General features: G+C 37.1%; 1 protein-coding gene across 1 annotated transcript in view; it reads left to right on the top strand.

Moving 5' to 3' along the window:
- The window catches only part of LOC136848237 (zwei Ig domain protein zig-8-like), a 62,281-nt gene extending 44,283 nt beyond the window's left edge, over window positions 1-17,998 (top strand). The window contains exons 3-7 of the mRNA XM_067120595.1: window positions 9,782-10,029; window positions 11,545-11,767; window positions 13,594-13,721; window positions 14,627-14,795; window positions 15,491-17,998. Coding sequence (XP_066976696.1) covers window positions 9,782-10,029; window positions 11,545-11,767; window positions 13,594-13,721; window positions 14,627-14,795; window positions 15,491-15,621 — 899 coding nt within the window. The 3' untranslated portion in view covers window positions 15,622-17,998. The remainder of the gene's footprint in view (window positions 1-9,781; window positions 10,030-11,544; window positions 11,768-13,593; window positions 13,722-14,626; window positions 14,796-15,490) is intronic.
- The last annotated feature ends 206 nt before the right edge of the window (window positions 17,999-18,204 follow it).

Here is an 18,204-nt window from a genome sequence, read left to right as displayed (position 1 = left end):
AAATGAACACCATATTGTTTGGAAGCTTGGCCCCTATTGTGGGCTTTTTTCATAAGAACAGACTTCATCTTCTGAATAATAATTATAATTACATACTTTTCAAGTTATAAACCCCTCTGACATAAAAGTCATGAAAGAGTGAATGTATACATGCGCAGAGTAAATATACATACACATTTACCTGTATAAAACGACCCGTACTTTAACGTAGGTAAATGTTCACACATTGCACTGTTGAACTACATACCGTATTTCCACGAAAAGCTTCTCTTTTCCTTTTTAAGTAAAAATCAAATCAATAACTACATACGTACGCCCGATCCCGTTCAGTCTGCCGTTAAAGCTGATTGTTGCAAAGGACACTGCATGATGCAGAGAACCAAAAGGTTCTTCAAATAAGATGGTGATTTTTTATCAAGAGGTTCTTTTTTTGTTGGTGAAATGACATAGCACAGTATTACAGATTTGACATCCCAGTAAGAACTTATATCAATGTCAATGATTACTAAGGGCTTGTGTATGTATGTATGTATGTATGTATGTATGTATGTATGTATGTATGTATGTATGTATGTATGTATGTATGTAGGATGTATGTATGTGACTGAAGTAATCAACACACAATCGCATGCGGAACAGAAATAAAGTTCTGACTCGCATCGGGGTCGAATTGAAAAACCTTGGTTCGATCCCACTGTGAGTCAGAAATTTGTGTGTATGCATATTTGACTTCCTAGTATGTATGTATGTATTGTATGTCTTACTCTCCTGTCTTAAGTATGTATTTATGTACGTCTTCCTTCTCTCTTGCATGTATGCATATGCATATGTATGTATAATTGTCTTCTTTCTTGTATGTAGGTACATATGTACGTATATTCTCTCTCTCTCTCTCTCTCTCTCTCTCTCTCTCTCTCTCTCTCTCTCTCTCTCTCTCTCTCTTTACAAGACGTATCTTGATCTTCTTACATTAAAAATATTTCTTTTAAAGATAACAATGGAACCTTACTGTGTATATCAACATTCACAAATCAATAATGAAAAGAAACGAAAACTTAAAACACCAAAAACCCTGTTTTATTTCTGATCTATTCAGCAGAACCATTTTCACAAACACTACTGAAAGCTCGTATCACTTTGCAAGAGGCCACTCAAATCATTTATCAGATCTAAATATTAATACAAGTAAAAAATGCCCAGACGTTTCATCGGCGCAATCGAGTTTTCTGTACAGTCGCTACTCTGTGTAATCAAGGCCAACGAAAATAGATCTATTTTTCGGTGGGCTCGGTATAATGCTGTACGAGCCTCGGCCCGTTGGCAGGCCTATATCGTTGCCAGACGCACGATTATGGCTAACTTTAACCTTAAATGAAATATCAACTACTAAGGCTAGAGGGCTGCAATTTGGTATGTTTAATGACTGTAGGGTGGATGATCAACACACCAATTTGCAGCCCTCTAGCCAAGGTAGTTTTGAAAATCTGAGGGCGGACAGAAAAAGTGCGGACAGAATAAAGTGCGGACGGACAAAGCCGACACAATAGTTTTCTTTTCGGAAAACTAACAATGAAGAGATATGAACGGATACGGAAAGCATGCAGAGTCGAGAGAGAGAGAGAGAGAGAGAGAGAGAGAGAGAGAGAGAGAGAGAGAGAGAGAGAGAGAGAGTATCAGTATGGCGAGGATATTTTCAACGTAATCCCCCGAAGTCAAAAGCTTACACTTACACGCTGTTGCAAAACATGAGTAATGCCTCCATTACCTGCGGTGATGAGCTACGGGAGGGTTAAAGGATTGTGGCTGAGAGAGAGAGAGAGAGAGAGGAGAGAGAGAGAGAGAGAGAGAGAGAGAGAGAGAGAGAGAGAGACTAAAAATATCTTTTACTTCAGGCGAATAACGATAAACTTGTGCAAGTGTTGTAAGAGGGAAATATGAAAAAGGAGAGAGAGAGAGAGAGAGAGAGAGAGAGAGAGAGAGAGAGAGAGAGAGAGAGAGAGAGAGAGAGAGAGAGGCTAAAAATATCTTACACTTCAGGAGTATAAAGAAACTTGTCATGCAATGGCCGTGCAGGTGACAAAGAGAGAGAGAGAGAGAGAGAGAGAGAGAGAGAGAGAGAGAGAGAGAGAGAGAGAGAGAGAGAGAGAGAGAGAGACTAAAAATATATTCTACTTCAAGAGACGCATAAAAATAAACGTATGCAAGTGTTGTACGAGGGAAATATGATGAATATTTGAGAGAGAGAGAGAGAGAGAGAGAGAGAGACCCTAAAAATATGTTATACTTTAGGTGCATGAAGATGAACGTGTCATACGACTGCTGTAAGAAGAAGAAAAGAGAGAGAGAGAGAGAGAGAGAGAGAGAGAGAGAGAGAGAGAGAGAGAGAGAGAGAGAGAGAGTGAGTTTTGGAGGAGATATTGTTGCAGGTGGTAAATGTCCCGCAGCTCATATTTTGAGACAATTTTCATTTCACCGCTTCTTCTTCCCACCACTTTCGCTCTCTTCTTAACATACCTACAGACCTCTCTCTCTCTCTGCCTGTCTGTCTGTCTGTCGCTCTTTATTTCTTCAATTTATTCTAAGCTTTTGAATGGTTGATATTTTCGTCTTTCGTCCAACTGAAATTTAAATTGTTTATTTGCTTCGCTTATAAATTCATAAACAACAAATTTCATTTATACAATCAAGGTCAACTGACATATAGGGACAATAGTATTAAAGAAATTACAGATACGAACTGTAATGTATAATCTCAAAAAAAGTTATATCTAAATACTTTGTTCTAGAATTTTAATGAGCTAGGCTTTTATGAACGTCAAATACATTTGTTCTAGAATCTGATAAGATCTCACAGAAAACAAGTAAAAAAATGAGCCGAAGTTACTTCGGCACAATCAAGTTTTCTGTACAGTTGCTACAACATATAATCAAGGCCAACGAAAATAGAGCTATGTTTCGGTGGTCTCGGTATAATGCTGTATGGGCCGCGGCCCGTGAAACTTTAATCACGGCCCGGTGGTAGCCTATCCTATACCTTTACCAGGAGCCCGATTTTGACTAACTTTATTCTTAAATAAAATAAAAACTACTGAGGCTAGAGGGCTGCAATCCGGTATGTTTGATGGTTGGTGGGTGGATGATCAATATACCAATTTGCAACCCTCTAGCCTCAGTAGTTTTCAAAATCTGTGGGCTGACAGAAAAAGTGCGTACGGGAAAAAATGCGGTCAGAATAAAGTGCGGACGGACAGACAAAGCCGGCACAACAGTTTTCTTTTATAGGAAACTAAAAATAACACTTAAGATGAAGAACATCAGTTCCCGAGAGGGTAATTTAATTTCATCACACAATCAATAAATATCAAGAGGGGTTCGGACGATCCCTTATGACAAGCTGTCAAGATATATGAAATCATGAGAGTAAAAAGAAATGGAAAGATAATGGAATTATTGCTCGTTTTAAATTAATGGAAACATATGCTTATTCGTGTAAGTGTTTAAAGAAAGCATGTATGCGAATGCTTTTAGTTTTATTATGGCATAAGTAGAACACTGCAATACACGCGTGAGCGTGTATGTATATATATATATATATATATATATATATATATATATATATATATATATATATATATATATATATATATACATAATTTACAATCCTTTTTTAGTAGATCATGTAATGGAGTAAATCTTCAGCCGAGAAATATTTCAATAATTAATTTTATTTTCACATAGCCCGAATGCTGCATTCTATTGTAAATTCATTACGACTATTGCCAACATTTTCCGTGAATATTTTTCGTTTGGCCTCGCAAAAAAATGACTCATGTATAGAATACTTTATGCTTTTTATTTAGATGTGCAATTATTTGTCAGACCAAATTATTGTTGACAGCTGTTTTTATTTTGTTTTATTTGATTTCATTTTTTGACGATCTTTATTTCACTGGGAATTTTTAACAGCTGATCAGTTAAATGAAACGTTTTATTTAAATTACAGATTTTCTGAAGTAAAATAAAATCTTCTGAAATAAAAAAATATCTATATCCACAATTAACGTATTTTTTTCTTGGTTTTTACATTTGGTAATATGAACCTTAATCGCAATATCCTTATTCTGTCGTAACCCATAATGACGCCAAATTGTAACCTTCAACATTTGCCGTGTTTCTGCAGTCAGCTAATTAGCATGCATGCTGACCCCTTGTACCGTGCAAATAGATAAAACAATAAAGGTTTGCTATGTCGGTTCTCGACGGGTTTCACTTAAATGCCACTTGAATCATTCAAATATTAAGCTCTTCTTCAATTCATGCTAAAATCTTCCTTTTTTAGTTTTCTGTAAAAGAAAACTATTGTGCCGGCCTTGTCTGTTCGTCCGCACTTTTCTGTCCGTACTATATTCTGTCCGCCCTCAGATCTTAAAACTGCTGAGGCTAGAGGGCTGCAAACTGGTACGTTGATCATCCACCCTCCAAACATCAGGCATACCAAATTGCAGCCCTCTAGCCTAAGTAGTTTTTATTTTATTTAAGATTAAAGTTAGCCATAATCGTGCTTCTGGCAACGTTATAGGATAGGCCACCACAAGGCCGTTGTTAACGTTTCGTGGGCCGCGGCTCATACATCATTATACCGGGACCACCGGAAGATAGATCTATTTTCGGTGGCCTTTATTATACGCTGTAGCGGCTGTACAGCAAACCTTCGGCGCATTTTTTACTTGTTATGTTATAATTAAGTAATAATTAATCATAAATGGAATTTAGATATGTTATATTCGAAGATACTTTCACAAAGAGAGATTTTTGGGTCCTCGTGGGATACCTGACTCTTCACCGGGTCGGAAAATTGTTCCCCAGAGTCGAAAAATGGACTCTGGAGCCAGATATTGGCACCGGAAGCTTTTAAGAGAGAGAGAGAGAGAGAGAGAGAGAGAGAGAGAGAGAGAGAGAGAGAGAGAGAGAGAATGGGAAAGATGAAGAGAAATACAGCAACTAAATGAAACTCCTCCGAAATAAAGAGAGAAACGGGTGAATGGGGGTGAGAAGAACAACGAGAAAAAACCCCTCCCACAAACATATTCTCTCACTTCTTAACTGAAGAAGGCAAAAAATAAAAAAAATAAAAAAATACCTTCCGCCAAGGCGAAAAAAAAACTTTCAGCCAAGGCAAAAACAAAAACTTTCAGTCAACGCAAAAAAAAAAAAATAAAAAAATTTTTAGCAAGGGAAAAAAAACTTTCAGCCAAGACAAAAAAAATAAAAATTTTCAGCCAAGGCAAAAAAAAAAAAAAAATAAACAATTTCAGCCAGGGCAAAAAAAAAAAACTTTGAACAGAGGTAAAAAAAATCTGCCAAAGCCAATAAAAAAACTTTCAGCCAAGGAAAAAAAAAAAAAAAAAAAAAAAAAAAAAAAAAGGCAAAAAAAAAAAAAAAAAAAAAAACTTTCAACAGAGGCAAAAAAAAAATCTGCCAAAGCCAATAAAAAAAACTTTCCGCCAAGGAAAAAAAAAAAAAAAAAAAAAAAAAAAAAAAAACTTGGCCAGGTAGCACAGGAGACCGCAGAGAGAGACCGTTTAGCCTGAAACGTACGACCTGTCACTGCCTTGGGTACGGAGCCTGTCTAATTTTTTTTTCTTCTTTTTTTATTCTCTACCTTCGAGCCAGAGCCCTCCTACCTACTTAGCGCCATAATGGAAAGCGACTGTTCCCTGGCGACTGGGAAACGCCAATAGGTAATTAATTGGAAGTCGCCCTGACCCAGTTTCGAATATGCAGATAAAACAAACAGTGCTGAAATAGATACGTGGACATATAGGAAGAGGAGGAGGAAGGGAAAGAGAAGGAGGAGGAAGAGGAGGAGGAAGGGAAAGAGAAGGAGGAGGAAGAGGAGGAGGAAGGGAAAGAGGAGGAGGAGGAGGAGGAATAGGATAGAAATTGGGGGAGGAAGCGGAGGAGGAGAGGGAGAGGGAGAGGGAGAGGGAGAGGGAGAGGGAGAGGATGAGGAGGAGGAGAAAAGGAAGAGGAAGAGGAACTGAGGAGAAGGTGAAGAGGTGGAGGAGGAGGGGGAAGGGCAGGAAGAGTAAGAGGAGAAGGAGGAAGAGGAAGACAAAGAGGAAGAAGAGGAGGAGAAAAGGAAGAGGAAGATGATGAAGAAGAAGAGGAGGAGGAGGAGGAGGAGGAGGAGGAGGAGAAGAAAGAAATTTGAGGATAAAAATTAAAGACCTCATACGGGTAAATACAGCGTTGAATATAAAGTGTCTTTAATAATCACACCAAGTCTTCTATTTCTTCTCTGACTACGCCAGATAATCACATAATATCCTTTAATAAAATGCAAATAGATAAAAACCAATGTGTGAGTAAAAAAATATCTTTTGTAATTCAACGAATACAAATAACAATCAAAATGGTTTCTATTCATATTTGCATACATCGGCTCGATAAACGTCATTAGCGACTTTTACAGAGAGATATATGAACAAATGAAAATTTCCCCTCACTGAACTTGAGAAGCTTTCTTTTGGAAAAATGTAAACAACGAAGAGGTTGTTTACATTTACAAAATTTACTTTATCAACCACTCCGCCATTTTGGTACTCTTAATATTTTTTAAAGGGAAAATAATTGACTCAAGTACTTCCACATGAAGTACTCAAGTGCTTCAATGTTTCCTCCATTTGGAACTCTAATATTTTTTAAAGGGAAGACAATGACTTAAGTACTTCCACATGAAGTACTAAAGTGCTTCAATGTTTCCTCCATTTGGAACTCTAATATTTTTTAAAGGGAAGACAATGACTTAAGTACTTCCACATGAAGTACTAAAGTGCTTCAATGTTTCCTCCATTTGGAACTCTAATATTTTTTAAAGGGAAGACAATGACTCACGTACTTCCACATGAAGTACTTAAGTGCTTCAATGTTTCCTCCATTTGGAACTCTAATATTTTTTAAAGGGAAAACAATGACTCAAGTACTTCCACATGAAGTACTAAAGTGCTTCAATGTTTCCTCCATTTGGAACTCTAATATTTTTTAAAGGGAAGACAATGACTCACGTACTTCCACATGAAGTACTTAAGTGCTTCAATGTTTCCTCCATTTGGAACTCTAATATTTTTAAAGGGAAAACAATGACTCAAGTACTTCCACATGAAGTACTAAAGTGCTTCAATGTTTCCTCCATTTGGAACTCTAATATTTTTTAAAGGGAAGACAATGACTCACGTACTTCCACACGAAGTACTTAAGTGCTTCAATGTTTCCTCCATTTGGCACTCTAATACTTTTTAAAGGGAAAACAATGACTTAAGTACTACCACGTGAAGTACTTAAGTACTTCAGTGTTTCCTCCATTTGGTACTCTAATATTTTTAAAGGGAAAACTATGACTTAAGTACTTCCACGAAAGTACTTAAGTACTTCAATGTTTCCTCCAATTGGTAATCCAATATTTTTTTTTTAAGGAAAACAATGACTTAAATACTTCCACATGGAATACTTAAAAACTTCAATGTTCCCTCCATTTGGTACTCTAATATTTTTTAAAGGGAAAACAATGACTTGAGTACTTTCACATGAAGTACTTAAGCACTTCAATATTAATCTTACAGGATTATCGTTGGCTAAGTACTGTGGTGAATGTAGTACACGCAGGACATTTGTGAGAAGTAATGTGCAATAATTATGACATGTTGGGTAACGTTTAAATAATTAAGAAGAGTAGTGGGGGGGGGGGTTACACCTGTATTATGTGACGCGTAAATGGACGAGTTTCAATTACATTTAGCGAGAAGCAACAACTTCCGGAAATTATACAAGCATGTGGAGGTACATAGCCTTTCATAATATTATCTTATACACCGTTACGTTTCTAAACACTTTACTGAAGAAAAGCTCTGTGAATGATGTGAGTTTTGTATTAACATCAGATTTTAGACCGCAAAGCATTTAAGGAGCATCCACACTGTAGTACAACATGCCATAAGGACACACTGGAAAATTGTTGCATACTTGTCACAAACATGTTTAAAACAATTCAACGACCAAACGTGGAGAACGCATCTTTGGCAAGTGCTGGACAGTCGTATTAAACACTGGCTAGGGCTTCCGTTAAGTTTTAGTTTTCTGTTAAAGAAAACTATCGAGTTGGCTACTTGTCTGTCCGTCCACACTTTTCCTGTCCGCCCCCAGATCTTAAAAACTACCGGGGCTAGAAGGCTGCAATTTGATATGTTGATCATCCACCGTCCAATCATCAAACAAAACAAATTGCAGCCCTCTAGTCTCAGTAGTTTCCATTTTATTTAAATTAAAGTTAGCCACGATCGTGCGTCTGGCAACGCTATAGGTGCCAACAACACAGGCCACCACCGAGAAGTGGCTGAAAGTTTCATGGGCCGCAGCTGAAAGTGTCATGGGCCGTGGGTGAGACCTACAGCATTAAACGCAGTACAGAAAACTTGATTGCGCCAAAGAAACTTCAGCGCATTTTATACTTATTTTCATTGCATCTAACATTTGTGTGATATATGTGCGACAAGTTACCAACGTATTTAAGACATGTCTAAGACATTTTCTTTAATAGAGTGACGACAGTAGAATCATCCCTTTAACTCAATTCACACTTCTCTTTCTTACTTAGAAACAAGTTTAAACTATGTACAAATTACGGGTACTACCGACAGGTTTTTGAAATGTATCTAACATGTATGTGATATGTGTGCGATTAGTTGCCGACGTGCTTAAGACATGTCTAAGACATTTTCTTTAATAATGACACCAGCAGAATCATCGCTATAACTAAATTCACACTTCCCTTTTCTTACTTAGAATCGAGTCTAAACTATGTGCAAATTATGGGAACTACTGATAAGTTTATGAATTGCATCTAACATGTATGCTATATGTGTGCGATTAATTGCCGACGTGTTCAAGACATGTCTAAGACATTGTCTTTAATAGAGTGACGCCAGCAGAATCATCCCTACAAGCAAAATTTGCGCTTCCCTTTTCTTACTTAGAAACAAATTACGGGAAACACATATCGCGTCAACCAGATAATCCCATTATGTAAATGCTCGGAGCGGCATTTCCTTTTCGCACTAATTGGCCCGCATTTGACTTTAGACTAAGAGGCTTTGGAATGCTAATGGCCTCATCTCATTCTGGCAACTCCGAGTAATGTCCTTATCATAATGGGTTGAACTATTCAACACAGTTTATATATACATACATACATATATACAGTATATATATATATATATATATATATATATATATATATATATATATATATATATATATATATATATATATATATATATATATATATATATATTCCACGTTCGGTGACGTAATGTTGGATGGGAGGAATTTGAGTAAAACGTTTTCACCATGAGAGAGAGAGAGAGAGAGAGAGAGAGAGAGAGAGAGAGAGAGAGAGAGAGAGAGAGAGAGAGAGAGAATGATTGACTGATTAATATAAAATTATCTAGTGTCACAACTACAAAGGTCGGCGCACTTGAAAATATGCTACTAAAACCGATTTTCTTTCATAAATTCTATAAAATGGTCCCAGTTATAAAGTTCGCTAGTTATAGCCCTGATTAAAACCATAAATGCCTAAAATCGCAGAGAGAGAGAGAGAGAGAGAGAGAGAGAGAGAGAGAGAGAGAGAGAGAGAGAGAGAGAGAGCGTGTTCTAGTATTATCTATTTCCCGCAGAATTAATCCTGCAAACAGTAATAACATTATCCAATATATCCTTCCAGGTTCGCTCCTGTGGGGCAGGATCCTCCGGAATGGACATTACCGTAACGGCCTGAGGGGAATGCCCCTCGGCTTTCACGACCCCGTCTACATACCGACGTACACTCCCAACGGAGGGAGACGCCACGTCCCGTGGGAGCCTAATTACCAAGGCCCCACATTCGATTCTTCGCCGCCCCAGAATGTCACGGCTCTAAAGGATGACAATGCTTATCTCCATTGCATCGTCCATAACATCGGAAACAAGACGGTAAGGCTTCTTCCGATGTCACTTTGCGCAGGTGTTTTTTTACAGGTGTTTTTGCAAGTGTTAATTTCATTTTTTTATTTTCTTTTTAAGTTTTCGGCTGTAATTGAGGACTGGACCGTTATTTTCACTGTTGTGCAGGTGTTTCCTTCGTAGGTGTTAATTTCTTCTGCAGGTGTTAATTAATTATTTTCGGAAGGGTTTTGGGTGTAATTTCGTTTTGTGCAGGTGTGAATTTCTTTTCCTGTTCGTGTGAATATGGCTGCTTTGTTTATGATGGAAAACAAGTTTGTGTGTTTGTGCTTTTTTAGGAGATAGATTTACATATCCTTTTTATTTTTTCCTCTCAGACATAATCCTTATTCGGTCCTTGGACCCGAATTTTAAGGTCCGAGAGATTGGGTTTACCAAACCTAGTTGGAAACACATTTTCAAAAGGACAATCCTTGCTAGACGAAATATTTCAACTGGTCCTTCATATCAGGCATTTTTGACGTTGCTGAAGGGTCCAGAGCTAATCACTGGGCTATAAACTGTTGTATTTCCTTTTCACGAATGCATCGCTCATGGTAAGCCCAGCAACCTTCTGGCAACACTGCCAATAACCTACCACACTTTAAACTCAAGACCTTGTTTCCAGCGCTTAACGCTTACAAAAATCCTCTGACAAGCTTCCCCATTACTTACTACGTCTCCGAACTCAAGATCTTGTTTCTAACGCTTACAGAAATCCTCTAACATCATTCCCGATAATCTACTATACTTTCAAACTCTAGACTTTGTTTCTGTCCCTCAAAAAAGCCCCCCTGACAACATTTCCGATAACCTCCTACGCTTCCCATATTAAGATCTTGTTTCCATCGCTCACAGAAACCCTCTGACAAAATCCCCGATAACAAAATACACTTCCGAACTCAAGATCTTGTTTCTGTCTCTTACAGAAACCCTCTGACAAATGGCCAAGAACCTACTATACTTTAGACTCAAGATCTTGTTTCTATCGTACACAATAACCCTCTGACAACATTGCAAATAAACTGGTACACTTACTCAAGATCCGGTTTCAATCACATAAACCGTCTGGCAACATTGCAAATAAACTGGTACACTTACTCAAGATCCGGTTTCAATCACAGAAACCCTCTGACAACAATCCAGATAACCTACTACATTCCCAAACTCAAGATGTTGTTTCTATCACAGAAACCCTCTGACAACATTGCCAATAAACTGCTACAGTTTTTCAAGATCTGGTTTCTATCGCCCACAGATACCCTCCGACAACATTGCCAATAACCTACTACACTATCATACTCAGCGCTTACCAAAAATCCTTGACAACATTGCCAATAAACTGCTACAGTTTTTCAAGATCTGGTTTCTGTCGCCCACAGATACCCTCCGACAACATTGCCAGTAACCTACAACACCATCATACTCAGCGCTTACCAAAACTCCTTGACAAAATTACCAAAAAACTGCTACAATTTTTCAAGATCCGGCTTCTATCCCTCCCAGGTATCGTGGATCAGAGACGCAGACCTCCACATCCTGACGGTGGCCCAGTACACCTACACTGCCGACGACCGCTTCGAAGTCATTCACTCCCCCGACACGAACGCCCATTCCTGGATTCTCAAGATCAAGTCGGTTCAGCCCAGAGACTCCGGTCGGTACGAGTGCCAAGTTAATACCCATCCCACCGATCCAATCACATTCCCGGTTTACCTCTCCGTCTTTGGTGAGTGGTGGTTGGGTGCCTTTTAAAGTCTCAGTGAGTTTAAGTGCGCGTGTTTGTGCGTGCGAGTATGTGTGCTAAGCAGAATATGATATTCTGAGTTGAACTCGTTTTCTTTATGTGATAGCTATTAAATACTAAAGCGAAAATATCCTACAAGACAAGACAGTCTTGCGTTCTGATCAATTTTTCTCAGCTTCCAACAACAAAGGCGTTACATTTAGACGAAAATTTATACGTTCTTGTGTTGTATCTATTAAATATTGAAATGAAACTATTCTAGAAGTCAAGGCAGCCTTTCGTTTAAACCAACTGATATCAGCTTGAAGAACAGAAGTGTTAAATTTCGATGGAATTCGATCAACACTGACAATAAAATTCCGAGCGAATGAAGAGAATGCTAACACCTGCCTTAACCGGCAAGACAGATCAAGTCTGAGGAAGAGAAAAGATAGAGAAGTAACTGAATAAATGGCCCGTCCAGAGGATAATGGTCTGGAAGCCATATCCTCACGGAAATGTTGAATGATATAAAGGGTGACCGAATTGCCTAACTCTTCCGCAAATGAAATAAGCAATATTTGCATATACGTTCACAGCTCCCCAAGACATATCGTCCAACTTCGTTTCCCCCGTTTCCCATCAGTTATGAATTCAGATCAGCACTATTTATTATTACTATTTTCTTTATGGTTGTTATTACTTATTCATCCTCACCTAACTTTCACCCATAACTATGGAGTGGAATATGGAGTTTAGGCAAAAGGCCAAGCACTGGGACCTATGAGGTTATTCAGCGGTGAAAGGGAATCCGAGAGTAGGTAGGTTTGCACCCTGAAATAACTGTTAGGAGAGGGTGGATAGCAAAACAGAAGAAATATACTATGAAAGGAGGTACAATAAAAGGAATGAAAGGGGTTGCAGCTAGGGGCCGAAGGGACGCTGCAAAGAACCTTAAGTAATGCCTACAGTGCACCCCATATCTATGTTTATTGTGCCATATCTGCTTTATGATAAACCTGAAAATAACTTCTAGAAACGTTGGCAGATTTACTCTGGAAATAATCACGAAAAAATCGTTCGATTTGTGAGGGAAATTATTTTTTTTATGCGGTTCATAAAGATCTTTCATCTTACTAGTCTGCAAGACTGTTCAGAGTTTAATAGTTGTGAGCAGAGTAAAAACGGAAGGACTTAAAATCCGATGTTGGAATGCTGCCTTTATGCAAATAATATGTCAGATCTAATTTTCGGGATTACTGACAATAATATCTGTTCTTCTCCTTTTCTGGAAGTGAATGTGGGATAACAGTCGCATGGGATGATTGAGAATCTATATAGAAGAGAATATATATAGTAAAAAGTCTAATTATTTTTTTTTAAAAGTGCGCTTGAATGAAAAGAAATCCAACGTCCCCACAAATATGTCAAGAAACAATGACATAAACCAACTCAGCACGCTGCACCTACACAAAAGTATTTGCATCAAAGAGTGTGCATGTATTGTTTTCTAGGAGAAACAAATCCACTGTTATGTATGGGTACATATATTTAAAAATAAGTCTCTAAAGAGCTCTCGGGAATCTGTTCGATTACCCTTTAGAAAAGGAGGAATCGAACGGATTCCCGAAAGCTCTCTGCAGAGATTTATTTTCAAGTGTATATGCACCCATACATAACAGTGGGTTTGTTTCTTCATTTAAAGACTCACGGCTACCATGAGTATGTTTTTTTTATTTATTTTCTAATCAGCAAAGCGCCCTTACCTCAGTGTTCAACCTCTCTTAATGAGGACGCCAGCAACGCTCAAGTTACCTTTTATCTTCCAGTGCCAACTGCAAGGATCATAGGCTCACCTGAGCGATACGTCGATAGAGGGTCGACCATCAACCTCACCTGTATCATCAACCACAATCCGGATTCACCCACAGAGATCTTCTGGTACCACAATAACAAGGTGAGAGCCATCTCGATAGATATATATATATATATATATATATATATATATATATATATATATATATATATATATATATATATATATATATATATATATATATATATATATATATATATATATATATATATATATATATATATATATATATATATATATATATATATATATATATATATATATATATATATATATATATATATATATATATATATATATATATATATATATATATATATGCAGTATATATTACCCATCTATCTAGCTATCTTTGATAATTATATGCTATGATTACGTGCAATACTAAATCTTAACAGATTCAGTTAGGCAGAAAATGATTTCATAAATTCCTTCCTGCCCCTGATATATATATATATATATATATATATATATATATATATATATATATATATATATATATATATATATATATATATATATATATATATATATATTTTATATATATAATACATATATATGTATATATATACATATATATATATATATATAATATACATCCATCTATCTCGCAATCTATAAGAAATACATGCCATGATTATGTGCAATACGAAATTTTGTCCAAATACTTAAAAGCTTCAACGAGGCAGAAAATGATCTCATATATCACCCCTGGCCCCCTGCCCCCCACTGCACCCCATCAAAAAAAAAAAAAAAAAAACTCGACAGCCCAGCATTTAGAGGCGCGAATGAGCGCAGTAAATGAGAAGTCATTCACAGCCTCCAGAACTCGATTAATTTTATAGACGGGCGACTCCGTCACACGGCCGAATGCAGTATTCGCCCTTGATTTCTTCTGCCTCGCGATTTCGTAACGACATTTCAATCATTCTCTCAATCTCTCTTTCACACACACTCTCTCTCTCTCTCTCTCTCTCCCGCCGAAGGTAATTAACTACGACAACCGCGACAGTAGGGTCAGCGTCATCACAGACCGAGGCCCTGTCACGAAGACCATCCTTCTGATCCACGACGCCCACGACGCTGCCACAGGAACCTACTCCTGCGTTCCTTCGCCCTCGGCTACGGCCTCCGTCAGGATACACATCCTGAATGGTAGGTGGATGTCCTTCTGGGTACGATGGAATTCTTATCATAACTGGTAGTTTGCTGTGTTATTTTCTTGTCTAGAAGATTGATTGTTTGATCGTAATATCTATGGCGTCACAGTAAGTGAGGTCATTGGCGTCGACTCTTGATTAGAAAAAACACAGTATTTTACAAGGGACGTTCCTGTGTATGATGGAATGATTAAAATAATCGATAGTTTTGTGTGTCATTCCCTTCTGGTTGCCTCCTCTCTTGACTAGAAGATTGATTGTTTGGTTGTAATATTTCTGGCGTTACAATAACTGAGGCCACTGACGCTGATTCTTGACTAGAAGAGATACAGCATTTTACAGGGGACGAAATTCACAATTTATTTTGCTTGTGCCCATAAATATATGTTTTTATATGGAGCGATGAGCAATTTTATATAATGACACACTTCCCACTTGAATCAAGAACTTTCACTTCGAAAAACGTTATCTTAATGGCTAATATGTTTTTAAATCCATATACCAAAAACATGTGATCTTCTGCGAATTGTTTCTAGATATGCATTCCTGTGTCAATCATTTTTCGACCTTCTACAAAATTAAAACAATTATTTTCTTCTGAGAAAGTCAGGCGTAAAAGCCCTCTGTAAATTTTTTTTTTTCAAACAATTCATTCCTCTTTCGATTTGTCTTTTCTCTTGTCTATTTCAGGCGAGCAGCCGGCAGCAATGCAGACTAACAAGGCTTCCATTTTCCGATCCTGTGTCTCCCAAACCTTGCTGCTCCATCTCGGCCTTTGCATAACACATCTCACCTGGATTTACCTGCGGAGCCGCCTTTAGTTCTAGTGTGGGGCGGTCTCGCGCTGTCACATATAGCTTTGTAGAGAGTTTTGTAAGCCAAGGGATAGCGTATGATCTGAGAGAGAGAGAGAGAGAGAGAGAGAGAGAGAGAGAGAGAGAGAGAGAGAGAGAGAGAGAGGATTTTGGTAATACATTTTTCTAATGCCTCATTATTCACTCTCAAATCACTTCCCCCAGTCACAGTCTCATTGTAGAGTAGAGGGGGAGAGTGACAGCGAAGAACGCACAGAAGGACTTTCCCTGCGACGTGAGAGAGAGAGAAAGAGAGAGAGAGAGAGAGAGAGAGAGAGAGAGAGAGAGAGAGAGAGAGAGAGAGAGAGAGAGAGTCAGTTTCCTTGAAGGGAGATTCTGATGCCAAATCGCAAAGAAGAAGAAGAAGAAGCAGTTCCCGTTTTCTATCTTCCTCCTCTGACAGAAAACATCCACCGTGCTTCATCTGAGTGTTGAGATTTCGTCGTCACTCCATTTCGTCATCTTTCCAAAGCTGACTAAAACGTCTACCAGTGGAGATACCTGGCTCACGTCTCATGTATCAAATACAAAGAAGAAGAAGGTGTGAGATAGAAAAGAAGAAAAATACACAGAAAAGGGACGAATGCTTCCCTCATACCTCTCTGTATCATTCACAGAATAACACGTTAGCATCGACCCACAAGTAATTATGAGCATTTTGGAAATGACTTATAGGCAATTAACTACCTGACGGGGCGATGCCAAAGGACCTTTCTCACCTTTGGTATTTGGTGCACATGGAGGGTTGCAATTAACCGTGTAGCCCCAACTTCCTAAAAAAGTGATGACCAGTACTTTTATATTTTCAGATATTTTATACTGAAAAGTTTTCAGAAAAATGTTTGTTGAAATTACTCATTAAAATTTAGACAGTTCATGAAATAAGTGTAGAAATTCCTCGCGAAAATCAGAATTGTTTACCTAAGGTTTGGTAGACAATCTTTGAAGTGACTTTGAAGTATGTTTTTATGATCAAGTGTGAATTTGTCTTAAAAATGCCGATACGAAGAATGCATTTCTAGCATCTTGAAACGGTGCTCTTGGAAACCATTTTTGAATTCATCTCAAGCGAACACTTAGCCAGAGTTAAACAAAATACATACAGCTACACATGCATATACAAACTAACAAGCGCTTACACAAACATATTCATGTATGTATACTCATGAATAAACATTTCGGATGACATACGAAATACTGAATGAAAACAACACATTTGCAATATTATTGCATGCGTGCATACTGATACAGAACTATATGACATTTGTGATGACATACGCAACACTAAATGAAAAAAATGACTACAGCAGATACACGCAAGCAAATTTTGTGGCTGCGTATCTTAAAAAGGGCATCCGAAGTTGAGGAACTGAGGAACTGAGGAAGAAGATAATTTGTGTTTTTGTGTCACTAAGAATAAGAGAAGGAGACGTGTCCCTGTGGACAGCGACTAACTGTACAAACAAATGATAGATGTAAATATTAGCATTCCAAGTATTTTTGAGCCTATGTAGGTAAAAAAAAAAATATAATATATATATATAAAAAGCCTTAAAATATTTTCTAAATAAATCTGAGATTTCAACTTTCGTTTTTCTTTTTTTTGTTTTTGTTTTCTATTTTTTTTCTTTTATTTACGGAATTTTAATGATGAGACTGGGATCTTATTTATCGTTGCATTCTCAGCGAAGTTATTTCATTCTTATCATCATTCGCAAAAATTTTTTCAAGTTTAAATTCGGTAACATTAAAATAGTTGTATTCATTATTGGTATTGCATTCCCTCTCATTCCACTGATGACTTTGCATACTCATTTCTAAGCATATATGCCATGTAAATTCTACCTCGGTAATTTTATATGTATATATATATATATATATATATATATATATATATATATATATATATATATATATATATATATATATATATATATATATATATGTAACTAGTATAACACCAGTCATTCATTTTCACTTCATTTAAAACGACCAATTCCCAATTATCCATCATCATCAATTTATCTCCAGCCACGAATAAAAAAAAACTGACATTTACAATTCATCCTTTTGAATAAGAGTCCGAAAACGCCATCTGTCATTCTCCCATTTAACCAAGTGACTCTGATCTCTCATTATTATTATCTCTCGTTATCTCTTATTTCATCTTTCTGTCTGAAAAACCGTCTCACATTTCTTCTAAACATTTATGTTGTTGGTTAATGTTGTTGATTGACATAAGTCTATGAATGTTGAGTGTTTCGTAGTCAATAAATAATGTTGTATTTGTTTCTTCACTGTATAAATATAATTTTAGTCCTGATCTTTGTACACAATTCCAATAATAAAGATTTTGATAAAATTGTGTTTTATTTTAGATGCTCCTTCAACCTGGCAGTCGTACAGAAGTTACTAAAACTCATGAGAGAGTGTATGACTCACTTATTGTTTACTGATGCCAGAAAATAATTAAAAGACTTATATTCAGAGATCTAGATGAGAATATCACAGGAAAAATCAGACTTAAGTGTTATTTCGTGGAGAGAAATA

The sequence above is a fragment of the Macrobrachium rosenbergii genome, chromosome 18 (genome assembly GCF_040412425.1).
Source record: "Macrobrachium rosenbergii isolate ZJJX-2024 chromosome 18, ASM4041242v1, whole genome shotgun sequence".
NCBI classification, from domain to species: Eukaryota; Metazoa; Arthropoda; class Malacostraca; order Decapoda; family Palaemonidae; genus Macrobrachium; species Macrobrachium rosenbergii.
This window is presented reverse-complemented; position numbering and strand designations above follow the sequence as displayed.